Source organism: Triturus cristatus, chromosome 8 (genome assembly GCF_964204655.1).
Source record: "Triturus cristatus chromosome 8, aTriCri1.1, whole genome shotgun sequence".
NCBI classification, from domain to species: Eukaryota; Metazoa; Chordata; class Amphibia; order Caudata; family Salamandridae; genus Triturus; species Triturus cristatus.
The window spans coordinates 394183868-394202668 of record NC_140591.1 but is presented as its reverse complement, the minus strand read 5'-3'; the positions used below and the strand labels follow the sequence as shown (position 1 = coordinate 394202668).

Sequence of the window (18801 nt, the reverse complement as noted above, 5' to 3'; positions counted from 1 at the left end):
TGCATTTTCATAGTGCCCCATGCAAGACTCCACATGCGTCCACTCCAAGAGTGCCTAGCACGACAGTGGAACCAGGCCCAAGGACAGCTGACGGATCTGGTGTTGGTGGACGGCCGCACCCATCACTCTCTGCAGTGGTGGAACACCACAAACCTTTCCAAAGGGCGGCCGTTCCTGGACCCGGTTCCTCAGGTGATTCTAACAGCGGACGCATCGCTCTCCGGCTGGGGAGCGCACCTCCTACACCTCACAATGCAAGGTCTATGGACGCCACAGCAAAAATCGCTCCACATCAACCATCTGGAGCTATTGGCGATCTTTCTAGCCCTAAAATCCTTTCAGAAACAGATTTCAGCCAAAGCAGTCCTCATTCGCACAGACAATATGACTGCAATGTATTGTATTCAAAAACAGGGGGACACACACTCTCCCCAGCTCTCCAGCTTAGCACAGAGCATATGGAGATGGGCAATTCCACAAAACATCTTTCTCCTGGCACAGCACGTCCCAGGCATACAAAACACCATGGCAGATCTGCTCAGCAGACAAACGCAACAAATACACGAATGGGAACTGCATCCACAAGTCCTTCGCCCATTCTTCCACAAGTGGGGGCATCCTCAGATAGACCTCTTCGCCACCCACGAAAACAAAAAATGCCCAAGCTTCGCCGCCAGATACCCACACCCATTGTCCAAAGGCAATGCGATATGGATGAACTGGTCAGGCAGATTTGCATACGCCTTTCCACCTCTCCCACTAATTCCACTAGTGGTCAGGAAACTACAACAGCACTCCCTCACGCTCATTCTGGTAGCCCCAACATGGGCCAGGCAGCCGTGGTACACCGCACTATTACAGCTATCAGTGGTACCACATCAAAAACTGCACCTGTCCCCATACCTCCTAACTCAGAACCATGGAGAAATCAGACACCCGGACCCAGCTCAGCTCAACCTTGCGATCTGGCTCCTGAAATCTTAGAATTTGGGTACCTTAACCTTCCCCCTGACTGCATGAATATTATCAAGGAAGCCAGACGTCCTACCACTCGAGCATGCTATGCCGCAAAGTGGAAGAGATTTGTTGTTTACTGCCGTAACAATACAATCAACCCTTTGGATGCATCCATACAACACATTATATGCTATCTACTCCATCTTCAAAGGTGTAACCTGGCATATTCTTCCATACGCCTACACCTAGCAGCGATTGCTGCTTACCTGCAAAACAGACAGCATTTATCACTGTTCAGAGTGCCCGCTATTAAAGCCTTTATGGAAGGCCTTAAACGCATAATTCCACCCAGGGCACCACCTTCTCCTGTATGGAATCTGAATGTAGTTCTTACAAGGCTAATGGGTCCGCCCTTCGAACCACTGCATAAATATGAGCTACAGTTCCTCACCTGGAAAACTGCTTTTCTCGTAGCTATCACTTCCCTTAGGAGGGTTAGTGAAATACAAGCGTTCACTATACAGGAACCCTTCTTACAAATACATCACAGCAAAGTGATACTTCGTACGAATCCAAAATTTCTGCCCAAGGTAATTTCCCCCTTCCATCTCAATCAATCGGTGGAATTACCTGTTTTTTTCTCGCAACCTCAATCTGTTGCGGAAAGGGCTCTACATACACTTGATGTTAAGAGGGCTTTACTGTACTACATACAAAGAACGCAACCTTTCAGAAAGACTAAAGAATTGTTTGTCTCCTTCTCTCCACCGCATAAAGGCAACCCCATCTCTAAATCGGGGATAGCTAGGTGGATTGTAAAGTGCATACAAATTTGCTATCAAAAGGCAAAAAGAACATTATCTGTTCCACCTAAAGCCCACTCTACAAGAAAGTTAGGGGCTTCTATGGCTTTTCTAGCGAACATACCCTTAGATGACATCTGCAAAGCAGCCACATGGTCGACACCGCACACCTTCACAAAACATTACTGTGTAGACGTGCACTCCAAGCAACAAGCTAGTGTGGGCCAGGCAGTACTAAAGACACTATTTCAAACCGCTGCAACGGATACCGGTGGTCGCCGCTAAGGTTGGGTACTGCTATATAATCTATGCAAAGTGTACAATCTGCAGCTCATATGCCTCGAACGGAATATGCTACTTACCAGTATGCATCTGTTCTTGGCATGTAGAGCTGCAGAGTTGTACACGCCCACCCGCCTCCCCGGCTACCTGTATCCGTTCCAGTCTATCTTATTTAGATACACCACACATGGGTTTCTCACTGTTATCACTACGCTCCATCATTTCCCTGCTGGCGAAAAACAATCTGAGGATGGAGCCGAAGCCCATGCGCAGTACGGACCGAAGGAGGAGTCACCGAACTCGTGACTTCCAAAGAACAAAAACAAACTGCAAACATCCGGGCCCAACACCAGATGGCGATCTATGCAAAGTGTACAACTCTGCAGCTCTACATGCCAAGAACAGATGCATACTGGTAAGTAGCATATTCCTTATAGTTTAATCAAACAATAAGCATTCCGAAACAGAAGTTTGCATCCTGCTCAGTGATGGTAACTCAAAATATTTGACAAAACTAAATGAGCATTACCAGTTATTCATAATTGTCTTATGGCAGTATTCAAAGTAGTTTATACATACATTCATATAATAGCAAGAACACACAATGCAATCATTTCGGTTTGCAGTATTCTACAGGGTAAATGTGAGTAACGTTCATCTGTTTTGTTTAGCAGATTGTCCTGTTTTGCTCTTAGTCATTTTAGAGTTTGTATAACAGGCTCCTCATCACACTATGAATGGTCATTAATCTGTATGAGATATTCTCGTAGAGGGGCCCATATGTCCCTAGGTCGGGATTTCAACAGTAAGAGCGTAACATAAATATTCAAATTAATTGTAATGAAATGCTGATCTGTAATCAACGCTTTCTCCATTGGTATCTGGCCTCTTCTCCCATCGCATCATTGCCATTACACAAGCAATCGCTTCAGATTTATGTGTGGATTTGGGTAGATCCTTAACACAGCCAATCCGTGCCAGTCAGAGTTCTGAGGTCCTCTGCACAAGTGTCTTTTTGATAAAGTATTGAATACTTCTTCCCAGTATGAGTAAATTATTGGAAAGCTCCATGCCAAATAATAGTAATCTTCCCTAGAACGTGCTTACACTTTGGTTTGACAGTGAGCCCCATTCACTGCAAACCAGCTGGAGAACAGTATACCCGATGTATAAAATGTAAGTGTATTAAACAGAGTCTGCTGTTCAATGGCACTGTCATCATTTATGCACAGAAATATTGCCAGACTATCATCAATAGTTATTTTCGTATCTCTTTCCCATTTTTCTTTTTTTGCAATTGTTTCTGATATTACGATTGCTTCAGATGTCCCATGTTGCATTGTACAATCTGTTTATTAGTCCTCGAGGGGATGTACATGTGTGTATCATAAAAAGAGCCATTGACATTGGAAACATGTTCTGGAAGTCTGGGATGAATCCTCTGATTATTTGCTGAAGTCTAGTGGTGTTCCTATACCTTGGTTAAACATGCTCCAGTGAAATTAATTCTCAGTCAACAAAGAGATCCCAATGGTGAGCAATCCCATGTTTCATAGTTGTCATCTGATATGATGCTGGGATCAGCGGATTCTAGAATATCCGTAATCAAGGCGAGAAAATCAGCGAGTGTCCTAAGGCTTCCATTAACCGATACCACGCAGGTATAATGCATGTTACTGCATCTGTGTGTGGTCACGGTCAAATCACTCTATTGGCTATTATACTGGCTATATAAGGGTGTTCCCAGCCATATCCTGTTGTATTGTAAATGAAGGGAGTCGGTGTTTATGATGTATTCAATGAAACGTATAGTTTGAGGCGTGTGTGGATGTATATACCCATGCTTTGCATACTCCTGCCATCTAGTGTTGGGTCCGGATATGTGTGAGTTGTTTTTCTTCAAAGAAGTCTTTCGAGTCACGAAGTAAAGTGACTCTTCCTCTTGGTGATGATACGCATGAGCATCGACTCTATTGTTACATTCATTTTCTTTGCGCGGTCAGGTTTCAAATGTGTATTACTGCACTCCAGTTGAAGACCATTTCGGACTCCTTTCAGTTCGTAATCCACCAATACCCTCGTTGGCATTGTTATCGAATGCATAACCATCTTTATGGTTCGAAATTTTGAATATTTTCGCTCATCAAATCGACGCGCTCTGACCTCGGCCTTCGGGCTTACCTTTTCATTGCTTCAGCTTCGCCTAGAATGCCCTGCTGATGGAACAGACTCCATTCCATTTCTGCCCAAGCTCCATGCTAAGTACCCACTTACCGACCTTCATCAGGTCTGCAACTTGTGCTTGTCTTCCGATCACAAGGAAGAGGACTGCAAGGCCTGCTGATCGTTTCAATCCAAGAAGACCTTACTGGCCCGAAGGGCACATCGCAGGGAGATGCAGCGTCGGAAGGTAGATGACACACCTATCTGCAGACACCAGGATGTCGAGGAGGACGAACTCCACAAGTCCTCTGCAGATGAAAAAGATACTTTTTTTTCTTGCAGGTCACAAGGAAGAGAATTGCAAGGCCTGCCAATCGATTCAATCCACACTGCCAACAGGCCATGGTGGGCACGAAAAAGCTACTGCTCCCTGCCCTGGGGTTCGGCACCAAAAGCACAAATGAACCCTTTCGGTTCCACACTCCAGAACCTCTGCTCCGACCACTTTGGCACTAACCACTTTGGTACCACAACCCAAACCTGCATTGGCACCGAAAATGTTGGGACCGGCACTGAAATCGGCTCCCGGTCCTCTGGTGGAGCCAATCCTTCAGACCATGCAGGAGCGGCTTGATCCAAAACAAAAGAAGATACATATCCAGCCTCAGACTGGCCGCATCCTAACAAAGACTGTGGTGTCAGGCACCAACTCTCCTTTGTAGAAGCAATTGACTTGCCGGTGCAAGGAAGAAGGATAAGGCCACTAGCCCCTTGTACCCTCTTCCATCTGTTTCTCCACCGCCATTACCACCACCGCCACTCCTCATTCCCCTACCTCCACCACCTACCTTCCCGACCTCATTCTTAGGGTGATCCCCTAGACATTACTTTACAGGAATCCCCACATTCTTTCATGGGTGGGCAGGAGTGGTGGATGATTCTTATGATGCACCACAGTCCCCTGGCCAGATTATTATAGTGTGGATCCCCCTGGGGACACTGATCCAGAACTTCCTGATGACACCACCTCACATCACATAGTGGAGGATTTTCTTTTTGAAACCTTATCTGCTTCACATAGGGCTTCCCACTACCTCCCTATGTTGAAGGGCAGGATGCGTCACACAGATGACTTCTTTAACCTCTTCAGTGCCCATGACGAGATAGTCTCGTCATGGAGCACGGTTGCGCTGTGCCCATGACGAGACTATCTCGTCATGATTCCCACCCACTAATGCAACGCCCGGCACAGGAGGGGGAAAGGGCGTGGCACTGAAGGGGTTAAAGACACTGTGCGAGCACATATAATCATGCCATGGATCGATTTAAAAACAAAAGAAAAAAATACAAAGCTGCACCCTCAGATTCTACTTGTATTTAAAGGCAACTTCCCCCTGACTCTTTTGTCATTTCTAATGCCTGTAAAAGGGCTACTTCGCAAACCACTGCTGACGCTCCACCTTCTGATAAAGAGTCTAAGCTGATTGGTGCTTCAGGGAAAACGTGCGGCTGCGCAGTCTGCCAATCACTGGCGATTGCAAATACACAATGCCTCTAAGCCAGATATGATTGTGCCCACTGGTACAAGATGGAGGAACTCCTCCAGTACCTCTAAGAGGAGCATAGGAAGAGAGAGCAAGAACTTGTTCATGAGGGCAAACTCCTCTCCAATTACTCCATTAGGTGTGCCTTAGACTCCGCAGATACAGCTGCCAGAGGTATTAACACCCGTGTCCTGCTTGGCTGTGTATCTCTGGCTTCAAGCTAGAAGTCCAGCAGACACTTTTAAACATCTCCTTTGATAAGGAACACCAGTTTGGCCAACAAGTGGACCAAGTGCTGGAAAAGATGAAGAAGGACTCGAAGGTTGCTAAGTCCATGGGTGCGCTCCAAACACCCACCTCCAGTGATTTCTTTAGTCGTTCATCATATAGGGCAGGTTCCAAAGCGCATCTTCTGATGCCTCTTCCTCCTCCTACAGACCCCAAATTCACAACTCTCCCACAAGAGGTTATTTCAGAGGCACATACAGAGGTAACCACCCCCAATGTGGCGGCAGAGGTGCTTCCTCAAGTGGTGCACCAACCAACGCCAAGCAGTGACTCCCTTCTCCTGCCCTCCGATCATCTCACACCTGTCCAGGGGCAATTACAGCAGTTTTTCCCCACCTGGAATTCCATAGAATCGGATCAGAGGGTGTTGGACAATTTATACAACATGGTTATTGTCTGGACCTTATCACCACGCCTCCAATCATTCTCAAAAAGTATGGTTCACTTTGGCCAATCTTAGATATCAGGCCCTTAAATCATTAAATCCTGCCATAGCATTTCCATATGGTCACCCTTCAAGATGTGATCCCACTTCTACAGCAGGGCGACTTTGTCAGCACTAGACTTAAAGAACGCCTACTTTCACATCCCAAACCATCCAACAAATACCTCCCATTTGTCACAGCTGGCAAACATTACCAGTTCAAAGTCCTCCCATTCGGGGTGACCACTGCACCCCGGGTATTCACTAAATGCTTGGCGGTGGTAGCAGCACATCTAGACCGACAAAAAATCAATTTCTTTCCATATCTTGAAGTCTGGCTTATCAAAGCCAGCACCCTCCCTTTGTGTCACCTACACACTCGGGTCACCAAAGGTCCACTCTATCAACTAGGGTTTACCATCAATGTCAAGAAATCCCATCTTCAACCCTTACAAGTTCAGCCCTATCTGGGGGATATTCTCAACACAGAAGTAGGATTAGCCTGTCCCAATACAGCACGCATTCAACATTTCCTGCCACTGCTACCACAGTTACAAGCCAATGAACAATTAGCAGTCAAAGAATATATAGCACATCAATTGTCTCAGTCACAGGGTTGGTTAGAGGATTTAGTGTTGATAGACAGCTGCAATCATCATCGCTCTCTGCAGTGATGGAACATACTAAACCTGTTAAAAGAGCAGCCGTTCCTCAACCTGCATAGGGTGGGTGCTCACTCTCACAGTTCATGGTCTCTGGGACACCAAACACCAGGGTCTCCACATCAACTACCTCCAGCTTCAAGATATTCACTTACCATTGAAAGCATTCCTACATCACCTGATTGGCAAGGTTGTTGTAGTCCAGATGGACAATATGACAGCTATGTACTATATACAAAAACAGGGAGGGACACACCCTCTGCTGTTATCACGCCTATCTCAGACCATTTGGCGTTGGGTAATACATCACAACATCAGTGTTTTTGTGAAGCACCTTCCTGGAACAGACAATGACTTTGCCTACCTCCTTAGCAGGATGCAGCAACAATTCCATGAGTGGAACCTCCACAGAGTCCTCCTTCCAGACTTCCACATGTGGTGGGTTTCCACAAATAGACCTGTTCGCAACCCCAAACCCCAAGCAATGCAAAATGACCAAACTTTGCCTCCAGGTCCCCACACCTGCTATCCAAAGGCAATGCTGTATAGATGAACTGGTCAGGGATATTTGCCTATGCTTTTCCGCCTCTCCCTCTTCTTCCCTTTCTGGTTCAGAGGCTCAGATAAATGCCTCTCACCCTCATTCTAGTTGCTCCCACTTGGGCTCTCAGCAACCATGATTCACCAACCTGCTTGAACTCACTGTAGTTCCCCATGAGAAGCTTCAACTCAACCCTGACCTTCTCACACAGAACCATGGAGAAATCAGACATCCAAATCAAAATGAACTCAACCTAGCGATTTGGCTCCTGAGGTCATAAAATTTGCGTATCTGAATCTCCCACCTGAATGTATGACCATTCTCAAGGAAGCTCATAGGCCCACTACTAGAGCATTCAATGCAGCTAAATGGAAAAGATTTGATTATTATTGCCGTAACTAACACTTTGATCCATTTAATGCAACTATACAAAACACTGTTTGCTACCTTCTCCATTTACAGCTGGCTGGTCTTGACTTCTCTTCAATAGCATCTGTTCTTAGCATGTAGTGCTGTAGATTCACATGCACCTCCCCTCCTCCCCGGACACCTGTGGCCGTTGCATTCCCTTTTTGTTTTTCACATGCATGGACATCTCTTTACTGATTCTTACTAACACTCCATTCTCACCCGCCTGCGGGAAAACAATCTAACAAAGGAGTATTATCATCAAGAGGAGGAGTCACTTTACTTCCTGACACGAAAGAATTCCTTGAAGAAAAATAACTTGCACACATCCGAACCCAGCATTAGATGGCAAAAGTATGCCAAGCATGATAATGAATCTACAGTACTACATGCCAAGAACAGAAGCTTACAGGTAAGTAACACAATCCTTTAGCCCGGGCCACCAAATAATAATAATAATAATCAGAAGTATCCCATTCCACCCTTGCTTCACTCCTCGCACTCACATATCGTAGAAATATTAATTTGAACATTTTAAAAAGGCCATTGACATCAGCATGGGTATATTCTTGAATCAATAAATAGAGCAGTTTAGGCAGTAATATCATTTTTAGAACTGTTATGCGCCCTGCCAAGGATAAGGGGAGGCAGCCCCAGCGTTCAGACTGTTCTCAGATGTTTTTCCAGTGCTGTGTCATAATTCTCAGGAATTACCAGTTCTGAATTCCAGTGTACTATAACTTCTAATATCTGACTGGGTGTTCGCAACATAAAAAAGGGAAACTCAGTGGCTGGCTGGGTGATATTGGGATATAGGGGCATTATTACAGATTTTCTCCAGTTTATTTCTAGCTTTCAAAATGAACAATCTCCCGCAGCAGGGAAAGAGATTACAGGACTGGTGCTTGACATACAGAACAACGTCATTTGCTTACAGTGACACCAAGCAACTCCTACCCGCTATCCATGGGCCGCGATGCGAGTGTCTGTCTTTCAAAATACTAATTAATTGTTTGGTAACTAGTTCAAATAGTAGTGGTTACAAAGGCGGGTGCCCCGTGCTTCTGAGAAGGGCAACGAGACACTATCATTTACATGCAACCTAGCAGTAGGCTTCATGTACAGCAATTTGATCCTCCCCAGAAATTCTTCATCAAGACTCATACTGTAGTGCTGACTCCGAAACCACACAAAGTTTCAAGGCTTAATTGTAGTACAACCTGGCATGGTAAGCCTCAGGATAACTTCACATACCAGCAGCTCACCTCTCCAACTGTCCCTCCTGGAATCACATTACCAGGTTTCCAGCACTTACATTATACATTACATCACAATAGGTGGCAGCCTTGATTCGTTTTAGAAACCCCATACATGCAGAGGTACCATAAACACATACAACCAAGAACTCTGTACATATGTTATGTTATACGAAATAGAGCACGGCTAATCACCTGTGAGGCTGTCCAGAAGCTGTGTAGGGCAGGCCTGAGGTGGGAGGAGGGGATCATGCCTGTTCATATGGAAGAGCCATATCTTGAGTTTCCTTCGGAAGTCCATGAGGGAGGGGGTGGTTCTGAGGTTGATCTCTGTGCTCATGGAGAGGTTGGTGTCCAGGATGATCCCAAGGTTCTTGGCATGGTCCGCAGGGGTGTGTGGGGGCCAAGTTAGGAGGGCCACCAAGAGGCGTCCCAGGTGGATGTTGCCGAAGATTAGGACTTCGGTTTTGTCTGTGTTGAGCTGCAAGCAGTTGTTTTTCTACCATGCATTTGGTGAAGTTTGCTTTGGCGGTGCTGGTTGAGTCGGTAAGGGAGAAGATAAGCTGTGTCATCGCTATAGGATACTAGGATATTAGGATGTTGATGCCGTGGGTTTTGGCAATGTCCGTGTCATGGAGACGTTAAAAAGTGAACGGCTGAGCAGCAATCCTTGAGGGACTAAGAGCGAGATGGGTTTGCTGAGGGTGTTCGGGTCTGCTGTTGGTTTCTTTATTAGGATGTTGACTTATGCATTTTTCCAGCAAGACAGGAAGGTGGTTAAGGAGGTGTTGATGATAGCGCAACCTTCAAATCCACCATCAACGCACACCAACTTCTCCTCAAACCCACAAAGACAATGGTCTTCCAAGACCGAATAAATGCCAACACACAACAATAAAGAACTCTTTATTCAAATTTTATTCTCAAACAATTGGTGACTGGCACACGTGAATTGACATGCAAGGACAATAAGGCCTTTGTTCAGGAGCAGTTTTCCATCAGAGGAATGGATTTGTTACTGATGGGAACTGAGTATATTGTGAGCCCTGATGAAGCTCCTGTGAGAGTGAAACACATTCGCTCATTCTTATGAGAGTTAAAAATGAATAAAGAAGAAGAATTTGTATACATTATGAATCTTGAAGATTCTTTGGTGGACTCTAAATCTTAAATGAACAGTTTTGTGCTTTGAACCATTTCAGTTGATACTTTTATATTTTTTGCTGTGCTTCTACTAAGAGTGTTGTGAGATTCAAATTACTCATATCATTGCCTCTCTAGTTTTGACAAATGTATTCGTGTATGCATGCATCTCTAAAGTACAAATTAAGTAAGTGCCCTAAGAAAAATTGCATACTCAGTCAAACCAAGTCTTAATCAACTTTGTATCCGGTTGCTATATACACATATCAAAGTTTGCAGTAAACAGAAGGATGTACAAGTTACAAATTATAGTGAAATAATGACAAGTGATTATAATCTGGGTTGAAGAACAGACAACCCTTAAAGGTGGCTAACTGTTTGGATAGTGTAGAGGAATTTCATCTGATGTTTGGTACTTTTGTCCTTAGCTGTTCAGCAGGGTACCTAATACATTAAGCATTTCAGGATCGATGTTGTATTTCATGAATGTGCCTGTTTTCAGTTTTTTTTTCGTAACTGGACCTTGAACTTTGTCATATAGAAAAAACTAATTACTCAACTTCTGTTTGTCAGAATCATTGGGCCTCCTTTTTTACTAATCATTTATATGCTTATCAGTGATTGGTTAGGTGGCAACGAACTGCATAAACTATTTTACACAAAGTAGAATTTTTCAAGGAGAAACAGCTAGAAGAAGCAAAAAACTGAATAGTATGTTCATTGTCTTTGCATTGTGTGCTACCATCTCCCACTAAGACACTCAATGCGTGACACATTATACAGCTTGCAAGTTCATCTGGGCTTTAGAATTCTACTAACATACATTGTTTATCCCCCAAATTTACCTGTTGGTTATATTTTTGTGATCAGTGCTTATGATAGATATGTACTTTTTAAATCGATCATTTGTTTTTTCTTCATGAAATGTCCATGTTTGTCTCCTAGAAAATGAAGATGCGACAAATCAAGCAAAACCCTCTCAAACTCAAGGTGAGTTTTCTAATATTGAATGGCCTATTATTTCATGCTTCATTATTCTAAAGGAAGCATTTAAATTACTTGTGTCAACTTTTAAATAGGACTTTGTGCATCTACCGGTTTTACACATTTTGTGTCTGGGGTAAATGCTGTGATATGTAAGGGCCCCAGTCAAGCAGATCTGTTGATCAATGGAAGTGATGTCGAAAATTGCTGAGTCCAGTGAATGCAGATTATTTTTAGATTTCAGTCAGCAGAAAGCAATTGAAGCAAAGATGTAGACTTTAGTTGCAGAGTCTTCTCAAATTAGAGGGGAGTTTGGAAAAGATATACATGAGAGGGAGTAGACGTGTGAGGTCTTCTCTACGTTTTGGGGAGGGGTTCAATTAGATACTGTAGAAACAATGATCTTTCTTGTCAGACTATTTTACTAAGTTAGGACACATTATTACAATGAACTCTTTTGCTATGTCATAGATTATGGGATGCTACTTTATTAAGGACATTGTGAGATTACATGGGTTACCTTCTGTAATTATCACTCATTGGGGGTTCTGGCTTACATCATGATTATGGGCAGCTTTATTACAGTGTCTTGGAATCACTGGTCACAAATGTGGCAGCTACCATCTATGGATTGATAAACAGATAGGGTACATTAGGCCATCAAACTGTTTTTTTACCCAGAGCCAATAAGATTGAGTTTGATGGTTACTCATAGCAGAATGTGTTTACAACAGTTTACTTGACACTTTTCTAAAGCCTTTGTCTTTTTTTTTCTTCACATACTGCTTGCATCCTTGTATGTTATCTATAATTTTGCCCAAAGCAACTGTGTTCTCTGCTATAGTTTTGGTCTATTCCTTACAAGTAATACTTAAGAATGTCATAAGACTCTTACTGCTGCCATCCATCAATAGAAGATATAACTGATGTTCATAGTCAACAAGCTCCTCTTTCCAAAGTGAATGCTTCAGCTTGGCTATCTACTGGTTTTTGAAACTCCCTTGTTTCCTTTTTTAAATTTGTGTCCATTGTGTAGGGCCTTTCCTGGTTTTTAAGGTGATCATCCAAGTACCTTGCAATTGAACGTTCCCGTTTATTGGAAAATTCATCCTGTATTCCATGTCTCCCTTGTAAAACCTTAACCTACTGTCCCACTCCAATCCTCTCCCCACAATCTGGTTCTTGGAAAGTCCCCTGTGCATGAAGTCAAGGCCAATTGAAGTCCTGAAGGGTGAGGAACCTTTTGTAGTATTTAACTGATTGAGTGACTATGGGCCCACAGTAAGCTTCTGGGAACCAAAATCTTTTGTAAATGCCACACAATTGGTATGTGCCTTACATCTCTTTCTTCCTTACAAGTCCTATGGTCATGTTAGAGGCAAGCTACTGTCAAGTCCTGACTTGTGGGATCAGCATATTACACTGCTATGTTGAGACTTTACCTTTTACATTGTAGAGGATTGTGACGTATGCTCCTCCAGGCGTTCCTCAGAGGATTTCAGGTTCTTGGTAATTTTAGCAGAAGGGCTGGGGTTTAGTGGGTCGGTAGCTGAGAACTGTGTCTTCATTCAGAAAGGCGGCAGGGTCTTTCTGGTACACTTCTACACTTGCACATGCCCCCTGTTCACAGGTGGCAAAGTCGCTATAAAGCAGCATCTTTTCCATGCTCCTGGAAACAGAGTTGCTATGGTTCTTTGGTTCTGTTTCAGCGCGCACCCACATTGGTCCCTCATGTGCACCTTTATTTTATCTGACCTTAGTCCTAGTTAGTGGCCAATGTAGGGCCTCACGTTTGGGAGGAATGCACTGGAAAAGGATACAGTTAACTGATCTAGAAGATAATCATCAATAAGCTAATAGACCCTTGTCTTAAAACAACCTAGAGAGAATAAATGAAGCAATCAAACACAATGCAGATAGGACGGTGTGCAAGATGGCTAACCACCCTGACTAAATATTGTTAGACCTGGCATCTTTTGTCATGGTTTCTCCTGTCTTTTTGCTTCTGACAGTGCACTATGTCTAAAATGTAATGGGATTTGGTTTCTCCATGATTGGCATATTTGATTTACTAATAAGGCCCTAGTACAGTGCCCTACATGTGCCCAGGGACTGTAAATCCAATGCTACTAGTGTACTTACAACACTGATTGTGCCACCCACATGAGTGGCCCTTCCCACCTGTCTCAGGCCTCCCACTGCAGAGCCTGTGTGTGCAGGCCCTGCATACACATGGCATTTAAAAATGCCATGTTGGCCTGGCAAGTTCACCTACTCACCAGGCTGAACCCTTCCCTTTTATTACATATAGGTAACCCCAGAGGTATGCCCTATGTAGCCCCATGGGCAGGGTGCAGTGTATTTAAATGGTAGGACATGTACTTTGGAGTTTTACAATTTTTCACTATAGCAAAGGCCTATCTCTCCCATAGGTTAGCATTGGAGCTGACTTGTAACCCATTACAAGTATAGCTTCCAATTCGGAGCCAATAGAAAATTGGAGTTTGGTGTCTTTGGACTCTCATTTTAAAAAAATCTTTCTGCGACATTGGTTTTTAAATTGCTGGTCCGAAAATGCCACTTTTAGAAAGTTTGCATTTTTTTACTTTAACCATTCTGTGCCCATGTCTGTCCCTAGAATACACATCTGGGTCAGGGTGACAGCTGGGCTTAGTGCATTCCCTCTAGACAGTCACACAAACTGATCTGAGGTGTGCCCTGCATATCCTGATTGCTCATCACGAGGCTAATGTGTCTTCCTGAGCTAGAGTGGAGGGATGAGTTGGCACCTGAATAGGGCTGTGCCTGGCCCCCGACAAAGAGCTGCATATCTTCCCGGTAGTGTGTCTGGAGCCAAGGCCAGGAAGAGCAGGGTCTGTGCCCTACAAAGACTTTTCTTTGAAGTCTCTCTAACTTCAAATGCCAAAAGGGGTATTAATACTAGACTTCCGACACCATATACTTGGAACACTTCTGGACCAAGGACAGTCTGCCAGGAAGAAGCGTTGTTGTGCTGCCAGGAGTTACTGCCACCTGCTGCTTGCTTTGCTGTGTTGCCCTGCTGCCGCTTGCTTGGGAGTGAGAGGACTGGACTTTACTCTCTACATCCTGCATCTAAAGGTTCTCCAAGTGCTTGTTTGGGCTTGCCTCCTGTTACTGAAGTCTCAGGGACAACAATAACTTCACCTGCATCTCGCTACCTGCACCTGGGATACTCTGCTGTGAATCCTGCTCTGCCAAGTGGTGCAAATCCAGTCTGGGCCCTTGTAAGTGAATATTGGTGCTGCACCGAAGACATTGATGCATCAACTCCATGGCTTCATTTTGGAACCGGCGCATCCCTGCAAAATTGCCGCACTGCCGTTGCCTGCACCGAAGTCGTGGTCCCCGCTCGCTGACTGCACATTATATCAACCTCAACTTACAACGCAGCCTTGACTTTGCTTCAGCGCCCCAGAAGAACTGCCGCTGGATGAGTCTTGAACCCCACATCACTGACATCCGTGGTGCACCATCCCGACTCTTACGCAGTCCCGGCCCTGTCTGGCTTCCAACCAACGCATCGCCTTCAGTCCAGCGGTTCGACATCGACGCCGTGGAACCGTCTCACTGCGTCTTGACCGACTCATCTCTGACGCCGCACCACCTTCAGAAAACGAGGCCCTGCAGCAACAACCGACGCATCACCTCCTCTGCAAACAGCATCTTCCCCGAGCGCCAAAGCCTCGACGACCTTGCACCGCCTCCAGAAACCAATGCATAACCTGCATCCAAGATGCCTCACCTCCACTGTGCACCGCATCGTCTACGATTTCTGATGCATCCAAGGTATTGTCAGCAGGTCTGCATGACTCCTGTATCTGGCCTGTGCTCCATACGCAGTCAGACTGAAATTTTGTATTTGTCCCGGTCAGGCGTGACCAGATAGCCCCAGTTGGAGCTATCTATTTTTGAGCACTGCACTGTGATTTAATCTTGAAAAATTCATATCTTGGCCTGTGTATGTTGGATTTTTGTAATTATGATCTTGTTTTACTCAGATAAATAATAGCTAGTGCTCTAAACTAGTATGGAGAACTGTTTGTGATGTTTTCATTGCGTTACTGTTTGTGATTGTGTGCACAAATACTTTACACATTGCCTCTGTAGTTTAGTCTGCCAGCTATGTGGCAAGCTATCAGAGGGTGAGCACAGGTAAACCTTTAGTGTGTACTATACTTACCCTGACTAGATTGGTGGTCCCAACTTGGACAGAGTACATACCTCTGTCAACTAGAGACCTCATTTCTAACTTTGGTGTTAAGCGGTGAGGATAGGACTAGTATTTGTACATTACATACAGTGATTGGTTCACACTACTTGCATATCTCAAATCACTACATATCAACATACTATTTTTTTCATTTTCCTCTTTTGCAACCCTTTGAGTTTTTGCAACAACCATGTCTCAATCTGGAGAGCCATCAGCTGTACCTGCAGTACTGGAGTTTGAGCAAGAGAAGTTGGAAACCTACACTGTGACCCAGCTCACAGGGTTCTGCAGGGAACTGAAATTTTCTTTTAAATGTATCACTAAAAAGGAGGAGCTACAAAAGGCACTGAGGGCCTGGTTAGCAGCTTGCAATGCAGCTGTGCACTCAGAAGATGTGAATGATGTTGTGGAGGAGTAGGAACCAAGTTTGCATCAGGAATGGCTGGAGGATCCAGCATTGCCTGAGGGGCGGGTGGACAACCTGAATGGTAGACGAGCTCCCTCCCGAGCTAGCAGCAGTGTTTCCTTTAAAGGCCTGTCCTCAGCAAAGTTGAAGGACAGGCGGCAAGAAAGGAAGCTGCAGCTGGAGCTAGCAAAACGCAGTGTGGAAGTGGAAAAGCTGAAATTGGTAACGGAGGAGAGGAAAATGCTTTTGGCTCAGGAGATGAGCTTTAAAGAGCTGGATTTGAAAGCCAAGAGGGCTGAGTACAGCACAGAAGGTGGCTGCATTTCTTCAGTACACTCAGAGGGAAAGGTACACATACCCAAAAGTCTCATGCTTGATTAGGGAGTTAGAGATGACCTAGATCAGTGGTTTCAGCCCTATGAGATAGCTTTGCAAATGCACAGGATCCATGAGAGTTTGAGGGGCAGGTTTGTGGAAGCTTTTCTCAGTAGAGTGGAGGGACACCTTACTGGCTGTAGGGGAAGAGGGCAAGACAAGGTACCCTGCCATAAAGGAGGCCCTGATTAGGAGATATGATCTGACCCCAGAGAATTACAGGCAGACGTTTAGGGAAAGTTAAAAACTTGGGCAGAGTGTGTTGGTTCTCTTTGCAGACCACTGGATGGTTGGGTGAAGGTCAGTGAGGTACAGACTATCAGGGGCTGTACAAGTTGATTACACAAGACCACATGTTTAGTCTTTGTTTTCAAGAGCTGTGCCAGCACTTAATTGACAGTATGCTTTCTGAATCTAGGAAGCTGGCTAAGGAGGCGGACCGCAGACCCAGTACCAGGGTCCATAAGACGTTGTATGTGAGAGACTCAGCCAAGGGTCAGCAGGGTCCCGAACAACGGAAAGGGGGTGGGAGTGAATAAAAGTAAGGAGTTTTCTAAAGGGCCCTAAACTATTTCCCAGGTTAAGGATTCCCAACTCCCTGTTGAGAAAAAGAAGTGGTTCCCTCCAGGAAAGCCTGCAGAAAAGGGGCCCCTAATTTGTTTGACTCAGGAAGGGCACTTCGTGGGGGATCCCAAGTGTCCCAAGCGTGCACAGCCCCCCACTGGTGGGCAGTCACTGGAGATGGCAAGTGTAGTGCTTGGGGAAGAGTTGATTTCAGTTGGTGGTGGGAGGCCAGCTGAGATGAACCCTAGTGTCCCTTGGTGACAGCAAGATGGTCCAGATAACCTTCATACCTGACAACACTAGGAAGTACAGGCAGTGGGTGAGCATTAGTGAAAAGCGGGCAGAGGCTCTGAGAGACACCAAAGCCAGCATGACAGCCGTCCAGTGTCATCTGGTGTCTTGAGAGCAGGTAGTCCCTAATGTGGTCCACCAAGTAGTTGCTTTAGACAACAGTGAGCTCCAATGTTTGGTGGCTCCAGTTCCCTTTGAATGTGGGAGGGGGATATCCGGTTCCTTGAGGGTAGCTGTGAGTCCATCCATGCCTGTGAATTGTCTGCTGATCAACGACCTGCAGGTTACCGCCTGGAAGGAGGTGGAGTTCAGGTTACACTTGGAGATGTTGGTATTGCCTGAGTGGGTGTGCCTGACCACACGGTCCATGGCAACTCGAGAGGTGATTAGAAGGACCTGGATTCTGAAATAGTGGGCCAGGTGATTGGAAAGAAGAGAAGAAAGGCAAGGTGCACTGGAAACCCTCTCCTGAAATTCCCATGGTCCAGGAGGTGGCTGAACCCGAAGGAGACGCCTGGGAACCTACAGGGGAAGATGTGGCCAAACTGGGGAACCTGCCTGAGCTGTCCCAGTGATAGCAGGACGGAGGTCCCTCTAGGGAGGAGTTTTGCACAGCACAGAAAGCGTGCCCTACACTTGTGGGCCTTAGGCCCAGGCAGCTGGTGATGCTTTGGAACTCACCCGATCTATTGTGAGAATGATATCCTGTGTAGCGAGCCTAAAGTTGCTGAGCCTGGGGCAGCCCATGTGCTGGTGGTACCCCAACGCTTTGAAGCCTTCCCTCTGGGTCTGGCTCATGATGTACTTCTAGCAGGTCATTTGGGGTAGGCCAAGACCTTTCACAGGCTTGTCACCCACTTTTACTGGCCCCAAATGAGGAAAAACTCAAATGCATTCTCCAGGCGAGAGGCAAGACAGGTGAAAGATGTAAGGCACCCCTGCAACCTTTTCCTGCAGTGAGCAGCACCCCTTTTGACCGGGTGGGTATTGACATTGTAGGGCCTCTGGATCCCAAGACAGCCATGGACAACAGGTTTGCCTTGGTCTTGGTGGACCATGCCACCTGGTACCCGTAAGCTATCCCTCTGAGGACAGTGACTGCACCTGCAGTGGCGAGGGCACTGATGGGGATCTTTACCCGCATGGGTTTCTCCAAGGAGGTGGTATCCGATCACGGTACCAACTTCATGTCCTTGTACGTGAAGGCCGTGCGGAAGGCATATAGTAACCTACAAATTCTCCACCCCTTACCAACCCCAAGCCAATGGGTTGGTTGAAAGGTTCAACCGTACCCTCAAAGGCAAGATTATGGGTCTCTCGGAACCCATGAAGTATAAGTGAGGCCTCCTCTTGCCATGTCTTTTATTCGCATACTGTGAGGTACCACAGAAGGGGTTTGGCTTCAGCCCTTTTAAACTGCTGTACAGGCACCCTGTGAGAGGACCGCTTTTCGGTGAA

General features: G+C 45.5%; 1 protein-coding gene across 2 annotated transcripts in view; it reads left to right on the top strand.

Annotated features, from left to right (window-relative positions):
- Positions 1 to 18801, top strand: part of PROSER1 (proline and serine rich 1) — a 269213-nt gene that overhangs the window by 165619 nt on the left and 84793 nt on the right. For both annotated transcript variants that reach the window (XM_085621763.1, XM_085621762.1), the window contains exon 10: positions 11417 to 11461. In XM_085621763.1, coding sequence (XP_085477889.1) covers positions 11417 to 11461 — 45 coding nt within the window. The remainder of the gene's footprint in view (positions 1 to 11416; positions 11462 to 18801) is intronic.